The 17,516-nt window shown below is 37.9% G+C and overlaps 1 protein-coding gene across 4 annotated transcripts in view; it reads left to right on the top strand.

Annotated features, from left to right (window-relative positions):
- The window catches only part of RGS12 (regulator of G protein signaling 12), a 92,344-nt gene that overhangs the window by 25,132 nt on the left and 49,696 nt on the right, over positions 1-17,516 (top strand). Inside the window, exon 1 of one of the 4 annotated variants that reach the window (XM_009686176.2) lies at positions 15,785-16,205. The exons of the other annotated variants lie outside the window; for them this stretch is intronic. Coding sequence (XP_009684471.1) covers positions 16,149-16,205 — 57 coding nt within the window. The 5' untranslated portion in view covers positions 15,785-16,148. Of the gene's footprint in view, positions 1-15,784; positions 16,206-17,516 lie in introns of those variants that run through there. 4 annotated transcript variants of the gene reach the window in all.

The raw sequence follows: 17,516 nt of genomic DNA, 5'->3' as shown, positions 1-17,516 counted from the left end.
TCTTTCAGCTAATAGTCATTGCATTGAGAAGATTTTTGGGGGTTTAATTTGTTGAAGGTCCTGAATATGAAGTGAGGGCTCTTAAACTAGCTTATTAAGGAATGTAGCTTACTGAATATGGAAAAGTTCCTGTTTTAAAATACTCAGATAGGTTTTTTTCTCTTATATGTCAGCAGTTGAGAAAAGGGAATCCCTAAAATAATCTCAGTGTTGGTAATTGGTGTGGTGATCTTGGGTCTTTCTGAGTGTAATATTGTATTGCGATTTCACATCTGGCAAATTTTAAAACATCCATTGATGCCTGGGCATGGGTGGCCAAAGCTTATTGATTTTGGTGGAGAAGACCTTTGAATTTAAAAAGCTGGCTCCCCGTGCCCCCTGGCTCTGCTGAGACACTTCCTCAAACAGCTAGAGGAAGTTATTTTTTTAAGAGCTTTGTTATATTTTTTCTCTTCTAGTGTGCTTCCTCCTCAAAACCTGACCCGTAGTGATGGGAAGGCAAATGGAGATATTTTTCCCTTGCCCTTTCATCGTTCTTATCTGGAAGAAGTTTTGTGCTTGGGGAGAAAGAAAAATATTTGCAGAGCTCTTGGCATAGGAACCATGTAGTATATGTGTTATACTGCTCTTTGGCAAGGGAAGGAATGCAGCACACAGATTCCTCTAAATGGGAAGGAGGAGTATAAAAAGCGTTTGACATGGGAGGAGGAAAGAATGAGGTATTCTAAGCTTCCTGTCATGGGAAAATGTAGGAAGGAAAGCATTTCATTGAGCTAAAGGAGAGGGGAGCTCTGCCCATTGGGTTCTTGGGGAACAGAACATATGGAAGGAGCTTCTGGTGTACTCAGGGAATGCAGGTAGGAACTGTCATTACTTTTTTCTCAGATGTTTTGAAGGAAATAAAAAGCAAGCATCCTTCCATGTGGTTGATTTCCATCTTGTTGTCTGAATCTTTTAAGGGTCTTGCTTTTTTTTTTTCTAGTTACAGAAAATACTTTTTCATTTCTTTCTTTGCACTCATGACTTTAACACAGTAAGCCCGTAACTTTAACAGGGCGAGATACCTTAGACAGAGGCATTTGGGAACTATCTAGCTACATCTCTTTTCATCAGAAAATGATTCTTCTAAATTAAAAAAGGTGGCTGATATGTATTACCAATTTTGACAAAAATTTTGGTCATAGTAAGAAGAGAGAACCGAGAATATCTTAGCGCCTAGCACTGATTCATGTGTGATAGAAGAAAACAAGGTTTGCATCTCATTCTGCCAGATTCAGATTTCAGAGAGATTTATGTGCACATCTTATATTTTGGGATAGCGTTTTAAACACTGAGATGGGATGAGTATAATTTAATTTCTGTCTTAGGAGCTGTTTTACATTGCATAAATGTTCATTAAAATAGGGACTTGGAACTCACTCTGCATTAATTTCAGAAAGATATCATTGTCACTGGACTCAAATTTCCATTTTTCTCTCTGCATCCCAGTTGATATTCAGTAATACATATACATTGAGTAACACCAACAGGAGGGATTGAGAGACTTTCTACATTATACAATGTCCTAATAATGACAGCTGTTATTCTGGGTTAGGGAAATTGAAATTCTAGGCTGTTGGATGAATTGTACAAAGCAGAACGATCTGTATTAAAAATTGTATTTGGATTAATGCTCTTACACATATAGGTTTTTGGCTGTGGACTGTTCTCTTAATCTTTCGCTTCTTTTCACTTTGAACGATCTTTTGTTTTCTCTGCATGCCATAGCAGAATTACACCTTGCTTTCATATAGTTCTACCAGGAGAAATACCAACCCAGGAAATACTTTGACTTGTGAAGTTTTTGAAACTGAAAAAGGGTTGAGGTGTTTCCATTTTGGTTCTAATGTTAATGCTGCTACTGCAGCACTATTCCCAACCACTGTTACACTCAGTACAGTAGAACACGGTGTTGTCATCACATGTTTAGATTATTTCAGGGCATCTATTTAGAGTTGCTGGAAGAGGAAAAAACAATACCAGGAAATTCTTAAGAGACTCCACCTTTGGAATAATGATCATGACCATATTATATAAGCTATTCAGTTGTTTTTCTCTTCTTTCCAGTTATCTTAGCAGAATGGAAAAGGTAATGATGCAAAGACTGAGTTTAAAATGAATATGCTTTCTAAGCTTGTGGATTTGATTCCTGTCAGGATCTAACTTAGTCTTCTGAAGTGAGCAAGATAAGTTGTTTCCTTGCAGTTTATTTTATGGGCATATGCTGGATACCGTTCGTTTGCTCAGTGGCTGCAGAAGGTTCTCTTGGCACTTTTTGTGAAAGGCCAAAGTTGCTCCACTTGTTTTTTGGCAGCCTTTCCTCCTCTATATGCCGTAGTATGTGATATACCAGCTGTCAGTTTTGCTGCCTTCTGCCATAAGGTGGCGTGATTTCTTTGCGATTCTTTGTTTTTAAACTATTGTAAACTATCTAGGCATAAAACCTATTTTTAGATATATTGTTTTAATAAATAAGAACTGATTAAAAGTTAAAAAAAAAAGATTGCAAAAGAATATTTAATCTTTTCTTTCAAATACTTATTTTCTGGCCATATGTGCACAGACAGTATTCCTATAAAGTTAGAATCAGCTGTAATGATACAGTTGACACACTTGAGCATTTTCCTCTTGCATGCAGAAGCTGTATTAAACATAGATGAAAACATATGAATTTGTAGCATTAACCTCCAGATGCTATTTTTACTAATAGATCTTGTAAACAAGATCCTGTAAATCTGTAGGGATCAAAGTAGGCTGAGAATGTAAAATTAACTAATGCAATTATGCTAAGACTATGCTACAGAAAACGCTTCAGAAAACCAAAATATATATATGTTAATTGCAAACCTATTGATAATTCTGAGCCATGGAAATTGTGCTTGCTCTTACCAGGGCTGACTGTAGTTATCTTGTAAGCTGGAGCTGAATTCAGTAAAATTAGCGTGTTCTTAATTATGTTATCTTCACAAGAACGAACCTAGAACTTTTTCATGTTAACAGCCATGTTAAAAATCTGTGATTTTCACCAAATTTTACTTTAAAGCTTACCTGCTGGTCCATATTTGCAAGGTGAAGCTTAAGCTAAATGGAACTTTTCATAGTTTAAAATTATTTAATATTAGGATTAATGAAAGAACATAATCCTTTTTTTTCTTCCCACTTTCTTTCCCCGTAGATAAGTGTCACTACTCTCATTCTCTGTCCTGGAAAAAACACTGTTTATGGATTTATAAACACAGTAAAGGTGGCCCTGTGAGACACTGCAGAGACTGGAACATTGCCTTTTCTGAAATTTAGGTTAAACAAAGTAATCCCTTATCTAATCAACAGTTTTGGAATCAGATCCTGTAACACTTTCAGCTATAACTTATTCCATCCATAGCTTAGTTTTTCTCAAAATCTGGAAAAACAGGAGACCCTTGCAGTATTCTGTGAGAGTCAACTAATTTGGGCAATTTTGAGCGAAGGGGAACATTTGAAAAATATGGAGTTTCCTGAAAATCATTTTGACATCGTCCTCCCCTGTGTCAAAGAAGTTGTACTTTCAGTGTTTCTCTGTAGTTGAAAATAAGGCAGAATAATATCATGACAGACATAATGTATTAAGCAAACAAGTGGCAGTCTCTTTGTGCATTTTTAAAGAATCTTTTAATTTAAAATTATTTTTAAAGTAAAAGAACCTTCAATTATTTCTTCTAACTGAATATCAGAAGAAAAAAGTTAACTCTTTCTACTTTTCTTGCTGTCTTCTTCCTGTCTTAGAAATCTTAAAGCCATATGCTATATGAAAAAGAACATCTGTTGTTTTTCAAGATTTCAGTCATGTTTTCAAATTTGGAATGCAGTATATATTCCTTTTAAAAGTCGGTGCAAGAAATTTTGTTAGAATGTTCTGTTTTAATTATAACCATTATCAGTGTACTGGTATTAGGTGTTATAATAGATAATAATGCCTGATTTTTTTTTTTTTTTCTATTTTGTTAATTCCATTGGGGCAACCCGTCTTGTATTTCATCTGTTAGTAGAAAGCATACAACGCTTTTCCTCACTGTGGAGTTTTTATACTAATGAATGACACGTCTCTGCTGGATATTAGCTTTGGCATCTGTGGGTGGCAAAAAACACCAAATGCTTATTTACAGAATCGCAGAATGGCCAAGGTTGGAAGGGACCTCTGGAGATCATCTAGTGCAACCCCCCTGCTCAAGCAGGGTCCTCTAGAGCACATTGCCCAGGATCGCGTGCGTCCAGGCGGGTTTTGAAGATCTCCAGGGAAGGAGACTCCACTACCTCTTGGGGCAACCTGGTCCAGTGCTCTGTCACCCTCACAGTCAAGAAGTTTTCCCTCACATTCAGACAGAACTGCCTGCGTTTCAGGTTGTGCCCATTGCCTCTTGTCCTGTCGCTGGGCACCACGGAGAAGAGTCTGGCCCCATCCTCTTGACCCCCTCCCTTCAGATACTTGTAGACGCTGATCAGTTCCCCCCTCAGTCTTCTCTTCTCCAGGCTGAACAGGCCCAGCTCTCGCAGCCTTTCCTCATAGGAGAGATGCTCCAGTCTCTTTATCATCTTGGTAGCCCTCCACTGGACTCTCTCCGGTAGCGCCATGTCCCTCTTGTACTGGGGAGCCCAGAACTGGACACAGCACTGCAGGTGTGGCCTCCCTCAGGGCTGAGGAGAGGGGCAGGATCACCTCCTCCCTCCACCTGCTGGCCACACTCTGCCTCATGCAGCCCAGGATCCCGTTGGCCTTCTTGGCCACAAGGGCACACTGCTGCCTCATGCTTAACTTGTTGTCCAACAGCACTCCCAGGTCCTTCTCGGCAGAGCTGCTTCCAGCAGGTCAGCCCCCAGCCTGTGCTGGTGCAGGGGGTTACTCCTCCCCAGGCGCAGGACCTTGCACTTGCCTCTGTGGAACTTCAGGAGGTTCCTCTCCGCCCGTCTCCCCAGCCTGTCCAGGTCCCTCTGAATGGCAGCACAGCCTTCTGGTGGGTCAGCCACTCCCCCCAGTTTAGTATCATCAGCAAACTTGCTGAGGGTGCGCTCTGTCCTTTCATCTAAGTCATCGATGAATACCTTGCACAATACTGGACCCAGCATTGACCCCTGGGGGACACCGCTAGCTACAGGCCTCCAACTAGACTCTGTGCCACTGACCACAGCTCTCTGAGCTCTGCCATTCGGCCAGTTCTCAATCCGCCAATATTTCCCTTCATAGTTTTTAAGTGGAAACCTGTCTTTGTTTGACTAATTAAAATAATCACAAAATAATCACACAAAGCTTACACAGGAACATAATAAATTATATCAGACCAGCTAGTATACCAGGAAGATCAGACAAGGAGAACGAAACATGCCCTAAACCTTTCCCACTCTGTCAGTTGAGCTAATAAAAAGTATTAATTCTCCCTACAAAACTTTCTTCACTAACGGTCTTAGGTCACCATAGCCACGACTCCAGCACTATTGCTAGGATAACCGTGTAATGAAAATCAAGACGCCTCTTCATTCTCGGCTTATTATTGTGAACATAAAACTTAAAAATAATGTATATTTTGTCTTAGGTTTCACTAATTGTTTTAAGCTATGACTATTTACTGTGGACTGCCAGTATACGCAGGTTCCACTGTTTACTACCTTCGAGTACTGTATCTTTTGCCTGGTTTTTGTCCTAATTTATATCCAAGATGTAACTATCCAATTGACAATCTTGTCCTCAGTCTGCTTTCATGAAGATGTAAAAAAGGCCAGTTGTGGAACAAAACAACATTGCACGCTTCAAGAATAAAATCTCCGTCTCTGGTACGTAAGAGGTTGTTCTGTATCGTTAGCATTTTAACTTCTTAAGGAAGTACACCTATATCGTATCCTGAGAGTATTCTGATATTCTGAAGGCTGAATGCTAATAAAATCCAGCCCGAACTTTGCTATTTTTGAAGTCTTACGGATCTGTGACCAATCGCTAAGGTCTATGTTTCTGTTTTCCCTTTCTTACAAAGGGTATGGTGTTGCTTGTTGGAGAAGCAGTAAATGACAAGTTCCGTTTCTTGAAATGTGCCACTAGATGTCAGCTTTTAAAACAGCACAAAGTGTAAGATTTGTGCGTAGTGGTTTTACTTGCTACACTTGCCAAACTATAACATCTAGCTTTAATTAGCATAAATCAGACCTTACATTAAATATTGATCTCTTTACCTTGAATTAATGTAGCATATAGGGTCGTGGGGATCATCGTTAAGGCTTTTAAAGCATCCCGTGGTTTCTGCCAGGTGTTCTAGTCTTGTGCTGTTTTATTCAGGCTTTTGGCCATTACTTTACTGGTTGGACTTCTTTACTTGCTGTGCTGCATAATGGGTACACCTGTGTTGGTAAATGAAACAGTGCCGGGACACAGCTATAGGCACTGGAATGCCCTGGTTTATACTGTTACGTTGTTAGAGTTGTCACTTGTGTGGTTTTGTTCTGGGCCAAAGAGTATGTTTTTACAAACAATTCCTGGACATGTTTTAGAAGTTAGCATCAATAGTTAGCATCACCATTCCCAACAGGCTGTTTGGATGCACCCAACTTCATTTGGAGGCTGGAAGAGCTTGGTGATGTGACAGTGTCCAGAAAGGGACAGCTGTCCTTGGAACTATGCAGTATCTTATGGCACTAGGACTGGTACAAACAGAGCCAGTTTGTCTCTGGGTTGCCATCATCTTGCCCTGGATGATGCGTATGTTATCCCTTAGGATTTGTTTTGCTGACATCATTCTCAGTGTTTACTAAAGCTTTCTAAGAACATCATTTTTCCACGTTTTGTTCTCTACATTGCCATGCTCAGTTTAGAATTTCAGACTCTTTTCGGTGTTCTCTGGAGGATTTTACTTTAGCACGTGTAGTCTTTTTATCAGGTACTTTAGTTGCATCCGTTGTTACTCCGTAGAGAAGGACAACATAATGCTAGCATTATACATTTATGCATTTTTTCACAGATTGTGCAATGGCATTAGAATATAAGCTGTACTTTTTTGCTGTACCATAAATTTTAGAAGACTATATCAACAAATGCTATCAGAGTTTTTCTTACAGTTACAAAATTTATCACAGAAAGTCCTTATGCGTTTCACGCTGTTTTGTAAAAGTATCTGACAAAGGTGGCTTGGTCAAGGTATGAACACAGTTGTGTATCACCTCTTGTTTCTTGTGAATTGGAGATCTTTATTTCTAGATACATTCCAGAATGTTACCCTGTGATTTTCCAGACAGTGAGAGTAAGGTCTTTTGTCTTCTGTTACTGAACACTGGTAAAGTGACCCTACTTTGGCAAATCTTATGTTGACTTTTTTCTACTGCTTTTGAGTTATTTTCTTTATTTCAGATTCTGGAGAAATTTGCCATGATTTGCAGGTAGACACCGACTAGTCAGAGACTGTTCTGAGACCTGCATCTCTCAGGTGTCTATATTCTCTGTGATGTGCGCACATGAGTGTCATCTTATACTTTGGTGCCTGAGGAGAGACCAACAGCTTTGCCTAGAGTGGATTCTGTAGGGAATTCAGTCTCCATATTTGTAAAGAGTGTTGGCACTGTAGGCAGATATTCCTCCCTGAGGAAGCAAGTATGTTGTCTGACCCTGCCACTCAAAAGCTGTACAAGCCTTATTGCCTCTGGGCTTGGCTCTCTAACACAAGCCAGTTTCTGTTACAGAATCAGAAGCACAGTAGATATTTTCAGAGGCTAGACAAGAACTCATATCCTGCTTAAATATTCAGGCAGCAGACCTTCTTTCTTGCCAGTAGCCAGTACAGCCACTCTTAAGGCTTGCGATAAAATGAACATTGGTCAATTCATAAGCTGTCAACATCTTTGGTACTGTCACATCTGTGGAACTGAAAGTATCAGTCTGCGAGGACAAGTTAAGGTAACTGGCTGACGTTACAAAGAGGTTGTATCTTTCAGTTTTGCCGCAGTGTAAAGATACCAAACCTTGATTTTGGCTCCAGCCATTTGGTTCCAGTTTCTTTGGGTAGTGACCTAGTGGTCAGTACTCACAGACCGCTATGAGGTGGGCAACTTCTCATGGTTATCTTTCTCCATAACCTTTGGTACCTAGTATTCTGGGTAAATTGGACTTGCTGTCTAGTAACTGAAACTTCACTCTCATGGGTCTAATTCATGTGAGGCACTTTAACCTCTTGACATTAAGACAGAATAATAGCTTATGGCACTGGGGTCTACTATTGAAACCCAGAAATAGTTGCTGCTTAAGCCTGGAGCTTGCTTCAGTTTCTTCTGTTGTACTTGTTGATGGAAGAACATCTTTTAAGGCTCCTTCCAGGAAGGTAAGCAGTGAGGTGAAGATATTCAAGGTAGTAAGGATAAGAGCAGTCTCTGAAGAGGAGAGCAGACTGCTTTTATGAGACTGAATGGCTAGACAATGAAATGGCAGATGAAAATATGTGTAGATAAATGTAAAGTGATGCAAACAGGGCAAAATAGTCTTACTTTCATATATATGTCTGTGAGCTCACTGTTTCCTCTCAGAAGTGAGGCCTTTGAGTTATAAAGGACAGTTGCATGAACACATTGGCTCAGTACAATGATAATGAAACAGAAAATCATATGTTACAAATTATTAGGGAAGGAATAGAGGGAAAAAACAACCATAATGATTCGACTGTATAAATGTGTGATTTACACCCACCTTGAATACTATATTCTGGTTCCTTATTTCAAAAATGTACTAGGTAGGATATATTATAAGTAGAAAAGGTTCTGGAAGGGTAAAAAGAGTACAAAATCATGGATGGCATAGAGAAACTAGTTGGGATCGACTGCTTGGTGTCCCTTTCGGGACAAGCAGTAGAAGGTAGCTGGAGCCGGGAGCAAAGTAAACAAAAGAGCACAATTGTTCCTGCAGCAGGTAAGTAGATGTGTGGAGCACCTTACCACGTTGCTGAGGAGACAAACAGTGCCAGGTTCAGGAAATCTCCTGAACTAAAACTGTCTGGCATCTGGGAGAGTATAACGAGGTTTCCCTCATCTCATGCATTGCCCCGTGCTGCTCTTTGCTAGACGTCCATGTATGGCTACGATTGGAAACAGATTATTGGGTTTAATAAGCCCTTATTCTGAACTGATGTGCCTATTCTTATGTTCTTAGCCTCAAGCGTGGACATTGCTTTTCCTTATTAAGGCTGTGGGATTATGGATTGTATCCTAGGCAGAGGAAGCTGAGCTACCTTGCAGTTGATATAAAAATGGTTTGGCACTCCCTTTCTCCCTTACTCCCTTATTTGCAGCTTTATTAGCCGTGGCATCCAATTCCTACCTAGTTAAGAAAGTGCCATGCAGCACACAGTCTTGCTTTCGTCTTAGTGCGCGATAGTTTACCCTACTAGTGCTGATGTCACATTTGTCAAAAGGGAGAGTTTGTCCTTATACCAGCATGTGAGTTTAAAATCCATGGATATCTACTATCTTAGCGTATTCTAAAACATTTTCCTCAACAGAAGTGGGCTTAAGACAATGATTAAGTGGTTTCTTGAGGTGGGGCCATTTGAACTGTACAGTATAACCTAATATTCACTAAGCTGTTCTTTTTTCGCCGTTTTAAATCTTGCCTGTAATGTATGTACTATTTCTCTTTTTTAACTTTCTTGCATTTTAATTTTTCCTGTGTCATTGTCTGTTCAGTTAGTGTTCTAACTTCTCTTATTAGTTTTTAATGTCACATCCTCACATAGTTTTTACTTGACTGCAGATTTAACTTGTGTTTTCCTTCCCCCCTTCCTTTTCTCGTCTTAATTGACCTTTACCTCCCATTTTCATTAGTTTTGCTTTATAGCTTGTGATCATTAATCTTTCTGCCATGGTCTTTCTTATACTTCCTCTTTGCAGGCAACCCACTTTTTGCTTGTAAAATAAGGGCTCACTGACATAGTTCCTCCTAATGCCGATGTAAAGTGGGCTTTTTAAAGGGGGCTCTGGGGAACATATGCTGCTTCTGCTGCAACTGGCTGGAGTATCTACTTTCTGAGGGAGAGGGCACCTCTATGTTTACTGGTTAGAGCTTCTGCTGCGAAATAGATTGCTCATGTAATTCCAGGGTGGGGATGAGGAACTGGTGACTATTTTTTTTGCATGCGTCTCTGTTCCTCCCCTCCTATTTCAGCTTCTGTTACCTGATATGTCTGTCTGTCATGTCACATGCTAATGGGAGTGAGGAGTCATTTGTTTCTTTGCAAGACCTGGCTAACGTTAGGGAATGAATTAAAGCCTTATTGAATGGACTAGATTGGTGGTTCTAGAATATAGTCACAGAATACATAGGGCACAAATGATAGCATTGCAGGCTTTGATTGATGCTGACCCTGTATTGCATGCTTAAACTGAGGGGATTTTGGCTGGGAGTCAGCACTATTTGATTTTCACTGTCCTCATGGGTTTATCAGTCTGGTGAGGTTTAACAAAAATTTGGGAGCTTCTACTAGATGAGCGACTGCTCATTATTCCTCAAAATGTTAAATCCTCAAAATATTTCATCTTTTCTTCTGGTACTTAAAAACTATGTAATAAAAAATTCCATCCCCTCCTTCCTGCCATCTAGACCAAAGACCTGCAAAATGATAGTATTTAAATTTACTTGTTGGGCAGGAAGTGTATGCAGTTCTTTCTGAAAAAACACAGATAGTGCTATCTGTATGGAGAGTAGGTGTGGTGTCGAAAATTACAAGAATCATATTTCACCTGGAACACGATCCTTGTAAATGCCAGTGCTCAAAAGAACGTGGAGCATTTGGGTAGGATGAAATAGGTTGCACAATATGCATACATGTGATTGTAATCACACTGAGACATGCACCTACATGCCAGAAACTGAAAGAAAATTCCTCTGAGTCTTACTGGCTTTAACCATCCTTAAAGAAAAAAAAAAGTAATTTTAGATTATATTTTAAGTATTTTTAATACCAAGATAATTCAGATAATATATTAATTAAAGAGGAATGTATTAAAAATGAAAATACTTCGGAGGAGAAAATGATGTTGACTCATTGCTTAACAAGTTTGGACAAATGTTTAAGACAGTCCTCTAGGCCTTTACTGAATGCTTTTGACATTGGCAGATGCCTCAGCAGCACGTTGTTGTCTTTACAGAAGCTTTATTGTTGCATAGGTCCTGCCTAAACAACATTTTAAAAGCTGCCTGTTCCTTTTGATGAGAAGATACAGAACCAGTATTGAGGGCGGAGAATGTGCTGGGGAGGGAGGAGAATGCGAGAGGTGTTGATAGGGCAACAGACAGAGAAGCTTCATTTTTTTACTGGACTCTGAAGAAGTAAATATGTGTTCAGAAAGACCTTAATAATAAAGTTGAAGGGACTGTTTCTTAACAATGAGCTATTAAAGTATTTATACATGGAGAAAACTTTTACTGATAGTCAAGTGTCTGTAAGTATAAAGTTTTGTTTGTCTAAAATGAACAGAAAACAGGAATATGGTTTAATGACTAGTCTTCCGAGCTAAGAAATCTTCTTGCAATGAAATATGATAACTAGTGCTTCTAAGGATTCAATGAGTTTTTAAAGAGACAAAGTTCGTAAGTATAAGTATTTAAGTTGACTTTCTATATAAGCTCTGAAGTTAAGAATAAGTGATTTTTATAGACAAATTTTTAATATATCTTTTGCATTATGTTGTTTTTAAAATGTGGAGTGAGTATAGTACCTATAAAGATATTTCTCTAATCAACTTTTTATAAATAAGTCACTTAGTTTTCACTACGCTTGTACATTTGTTTCCATACAGCAACAATGTCATGCTAAAGTTGTAAGTTACCTTCTAATTGTCAGGTTTTTTTAAGGTGTACAGCTAAAGCGCTTCTTCTTCCATCTGTTTTTTTTATCTGATAAAACAAAATCCTGTTGGTATGAGTTATTAAAATAAGCATACTTCTAACTAAAGTATATATAGAATACAGAATTTCTGAGGTATTAAGATTTCAGACTTGTTTTAACTTCTTGCTGCTCAGAAAACACAGTTTGTAAGCAAAGATCCTATCTGTATTATCAAATTTTGACATAGTCTTATTCTTTATATACGGGTATCTCAAAAGATGTATGTATATATCTACATATATCCCAAAGTATCATTCTCTTTACTGCTCAAAGTATGTCAGCAGAATTGATATGTGTTTTTTAGAATGAAAAGGAAAAAAAAACAGATTTATAAGACTTAAAAAATTATATTTGCATTGTTTACTTAAAAAGGAGTAGTGTTCATGTTGAGCTTTATATTGATTCCCCCAAAATCTATTGACTCTTCAGAAGCTCCATCGGCAGTAGTAGGGAATTCAGAAACGCCTTAATGCGTGTGAGTGATCTGTCACTTAATCATATCCTCCTTAATAAGTAATTTTATTTTAATTTACTGTTGGCTTCCATCTGGATGGCCAAGTTATGCATGCTGTTGATGCATGTTTTTATTGGTGGAGGGAATTCATATGTCTTAACATGTTGATAAACAGAACCAGAAAAATAGTCATGTTTCCTTTTTCAGAAAAGATTTTTGGAAGAAGTATATTTTTTTTTTATAATCAGTTTACAGTCGGACTACAGAATTCTTTTTCAATGTTTAAAATATGGCTTTCAGAACTAAATATTTGTTTTCAGAGTAGATTTCTGGGTGGCAAATCTTCCTAATAGTCCTAATAAAATCGAAGTCTCAGAGTTTTAGGGAGACAGCAGGGGGCACTCTTAGCAGCCGTTTGCCTCGAATTTCTTTGCTGACTTTATTGTATTGGAAGTCTTAGTATTTAAAAACACAGCTTGCGTCGCAGTTACAAATAACTGAACAAATTCCAAATAGCTTGGCTTAAAAAACATTTTCGTTAATAGCACCTTGGAATAGGAAGGACTTTTATCTTGAGAGCTGCCAGAGGGAAACCTCAGTGGTGTGGACCTGAGAATCTTCTCTCTCTTAATCAGTAGCACGTAGGCTGTCTGTGCGATGTTGAGGAGCTGGCAAATCCTTGACAAAAGTACATCTGGAGAGCTAATAGAAAATTTGGAGAATTAGGAATAAAAATCATTCTATTTTATGTAAATGCTTTCTTAATTTGTATGTAGGTTTTGATTCTTTTGCCTTTTATTTTAGTAACTAGGGTCACTGAACTAAATGGTATTCTTAACAAGTTCTTTTGTTCTGGTTTTCATGCAAGTAGTTGTTCCTTTCTTTGACATGAAATTAAAAAAAGAAATATTTGATATTGATGAGATTTAAGATTCCTGGCAGAGTTGTTAGTGCATTCTGCCAATGTCAAATTTACTTCAGGAATTTTTGTTACTAAGAGCTGATCCAGAGGTTTGTCTCTAGTTGCCTGGCCTTTCTTGTATGTGTTTTGTCCTTTTAGGAGTCAAGAATATATTCGATCCTATTCATCTTGTGACAAGCTAAAACTTATGCAGTCTTCCTGGTATTCAGTCTTTCTCTTGAGCTTTTTCTTTTCTGCAAACAACTGTACTAAAGAAGATAGGAGCAGGAAGTGGAGGCAGGGTAGAAGAGAAAAACAGATTGACCATATCTGGGTTCTCTACCCGCTTCCCGCAGTTTAGCTTCTAAGCAGATGGATGTGGGTTTACAAATGCCGTCCTCAGTATATCTGAATAAGTGTTTTAAAGCTGTTGTGTTGTATTTTAACACTTTCCATTAATAGCTTTGCAAAGTAACGTTCCTTAGACTGTGAAAGGGAGTAGTATCCTTCTGCTTTTGACCTTTGAGCCTGGCTGGTTTACAAATATGAATGTGATACACAAAATCACAAGATTTTGAATATAGAAGCTGCAGAAATAACCTATGAAAAATTATACAGGAAAAAGACTTTTTACAAGGAGGTTCAGAGTCAGGTGAATTTTTATAGCGATGACCATTAACAGGTTTTGCCTAATTGGTAGGGCTTATTTCCAGTGCTCCTAGAGTCACTATATGGAAGAAATGTGGATATGCAGCGCTAAGTTTGGTGAAATGGAATCAACAACTCTAAAGGTCTGTTTAAACTGTGGGATTATTAGGTTTATAACACCGCTTATGGGTGCCTAGAATGTATAAAACATTGCCCACACGCAGTGATCCTAATGCTGTTCCATTATAGTTGCTCTAGCAAAGTGCTAGTCTTGCAGCTACATCCAGTAGTGTGTGGGTTTTCTTCTGTTCATTCTCGTGTTCTCCTGGGTAAAAAACACACCTGTTAACCTGTGTTCCTAGAGTTCGTCTTTCTAGTAGAGTCCTGGAGGACTTAAGTCTTACATTCAGCAAGCGCTATGGTTAAAAGTCCTTTTTCATGTTCCCCCAAAGAGGCATTCACGAAAAAGTACCCTAGGATGTCCCTGACCTACTTGTTCATTTTATTTATCAGATATAATGATCACCTGCATGTTTGTAACAGGGCTGCTATGTGGTTGTTTGAGGGATTGGCAATGTAAATACTTTCCCCAGCGCACCTGGTCTAGTGTCAAGCGATATGCAGCATTTAAATATCTCTGTTATTGGCGTTTTTTTTCTTTAAAAAGTGTAAATTTTTAATACTTAGCCGCACTTGTCAAAATTGTTCTTAGGCACAAATATCACAGGGGATTTGTTTTTTAAGTCCTAAAATAATGGAGGATGTAATTTGTAAAACATATTCCTTCTGTCTACCTACTCGTTTGCTTTCATTGCACTTCTTTGTGGTATTAAAGACTTGTAAAAGACAACATTGTAAAGTGCAAAGGTGTGCCTATCCAAACTAAGAATGTATCATAAAATGAATTTTGCCCATTGTAGCCGTTTGTCTGTGTCTCTGGAATGCTTGATAAAGCATAGTTCCTCCATTGTCATCTGTGATTAGCTTACAATTTCTTCTCTGATCACTCTAAATTAAACCCAGAAGATTGAATTGTTCTGTTAATCAAGACTATTCATCCTAAATTCTAAAACGGGAGTATCTGCAGACTTGGATTGTCTTTTGCAAGCTAGTCTTACTGTGAGATCTTGAATAAAGACTCTTCTTTTTGCCTCGGTTTCTCTCTCTATAAGTTCAGAGTAATTTTTGCCTGCTTCATAGGGTTGTTTTTATATTAGGGGCACAATCTAGCAACTGTCTAGATGTGGGGGATTGCACATGCTGCATTGAAAAAGGCAGATTATTTTTTCCTAAACCACTTCTAGTGCATCCACCTAGGATTTAAGGACACCACTCGCATAAAAATGCCCCCTAATCATTCTTCAGTTTCAACTCTGGTATTTAATTTTAGCAGAAAATTGCATTCTGATTGCTTCAAAAAAACCCCAGAAATTAATGATTCTCTACTTCCCTGATGCAGTCTCTTGAAGACACTGCTATAATGGGCAAGTTAATAGCACCACTTCTCTCTTACATTACAGGTAGTGGATTTTGCTCTCTATTCCTACAGTGCTATCCACAGAGCTGTGATATCAGGAAAGCACAGACCTGGGCAGAAAGGGAGAAAAGGCAGAATATCAGTTAATTTCTGAAAGCAGAATTTTGTCTCTAATGACAATGGATTACTTCTAGGTTGAACCGAATATACCGAGTTTCCCTGTACTGCAGATTTTTACAGGCCCTTCACAGTGTTAATCCCTGAAAAGTTAAGCCGAATAGACTGAGGGCTTTCTTTATTCTGGTTTGCATTATGTAAACCTCTGAAAATAGTGGTTTACTATGTAAATGTTTCTAAAACCAATGTTAGGATGATTAGCTAATGTTTTGCTGAAAACTGTCGTGGGAATCTGTTTTATTGAATTCAGGACTATCACACAATTCAACTGTGTTTTATTTTCCTGAGCTGTTATAGGAAATGTTTTAAAATACAATCGGCGTAATTTATACAAAATGATCTAGCTTTTCTGGTGAGAGATAATTGAGATCTAATCTGAATCCCTGACGAACCACAGCTTCCTGCATTGGCCTGTTGCTATGGGAAACATAAAGGGAGTAAAATAGAACTTCATACGAAATGCCTTTAAACTTTACTGGCATGTACAGGCATGGAATAGGGTTGAATTTTTTAGTTTAATCTTTGAGAAGCTGATGAGTTAAGGAAATGTGTTTTCCATATTAAGTGAAGATGAATTTAGGAAGAGTACTCTTAGGAAAAATAACTGCTGTTTCTTATGAAGAGCGGGTAAGTGATATGAATTATATTTAGCTAAGGCAAGACATCATTGCAGTGAGAAATTAGAAGAGGGTATTGTTACTGGCAAGAAATTAAGAGAAGACTATTATCAGCCTCAGAATGCTTTTTTGCTTAGCTTTCAGGCGCTTTTACTTTAAAGAATTGGAGTTAAAATTCCTTTGTAAATGCAAACATTTGGTTTTATTGTCGTGGAAGAAAAAAAGGGATACAAGCTCATTGTATCAAGTAACAGTCAGGTTTTTGGGATGTATTTTTAAACTGTGTCCAGTATATATAAAGCCAAAAAATCAAGGTGTTTATAATCTGTGTATTTTTAATTCTGTGCAAAGTGTTTTGTGTTTTTCTTTTTGTACCATTATATCAATATTATATCTGTACGTAGAACTACATATATTTAGGTATATGCCCTTATCAAAATAATTTTAAGGATGGACTTGACATTTAAAGCACTGTGTTTAAATGTGATAAGATTGGGTTTGTTTGGTATAAAAAGTGGAGCATTTATTTCTTAAAGGAATTCCAAATGTCACATAACTTTCTATCCATATGTTGTTTTCACAGATTAAAATGTTTGATAAATAGTTGACCTTCAGAGAAAAAATATTCAGTGAAATTATTGTACAGTAGTTGTAGTATGTCTTTTTTGGGGGGGAATTCTTATATCTATAGTACTTTTATATTAACTATAAATGCACTTCTTTGGCAGAGAATTGAAAAGACAAATTATGTAATAGTTCTCCTTTAAGTGGCATTGCAAGAGGGAATCCTTTTCATAAAATTCTAAATCATTAAATTAATGGCAATAATATTTTAAACTGAGGATAAAAATAATATTACACACTAATATTGAAGTGATAAATATACTTGAGATGACTTACTGGAAGGAAGGTCTAGCCGAAATTTGTGAGTAATCTGGCTTTAATTTTGACTTCAAATGTTAGAACAATGTTTAGCATATTCTGAGATATAATTCCTCTCCCAGAGATCATGGGAGTCCATGGCATTTGTACAATGTTGTTAACACTCTAAGGCCTTTAAAAGGATAAAAATACGTGTATGCAATGTAAGTCCTGGAGCACTGTGACTGAATATCTGGAGACCTGCCTATAATTCATACCCTAGCAAGAGGAGAAGTACCTTCAGGTGATTGAATAAGGAGTCTGATCAAAGCTAGATGCAAGCAGGCAGTCTGCTGAGTGATAGGCTTTCTATGAGCTAAGTGGCAAAATGTTTGGAAGTTGGCTGTTTGTACTGAGTCTTTAAATCCTCAGTGTTCTGCCTCTGGAGGAACAGGACAAG

Source organism: Struthio camelus, chromosome 4, assembly GCF_040807025.1.
Source record: "Struthio camelus isolate bStrCam1 chromosome 4, bStrCam1.hap1, whole genome shotgun sequence".
In the NCBI taxonomy this organism is placed as follows: domain Eukaryota; kingdom Metazoa; phylum Chordata; class Aves; order Struthioniformes; family Struthionidae; genus Struthio; species Struthio camelus.
Note: the sequence above shows the minus strand (reverse complement) of the source record. Positions and strands in the feature narration are given on the sequence as shown.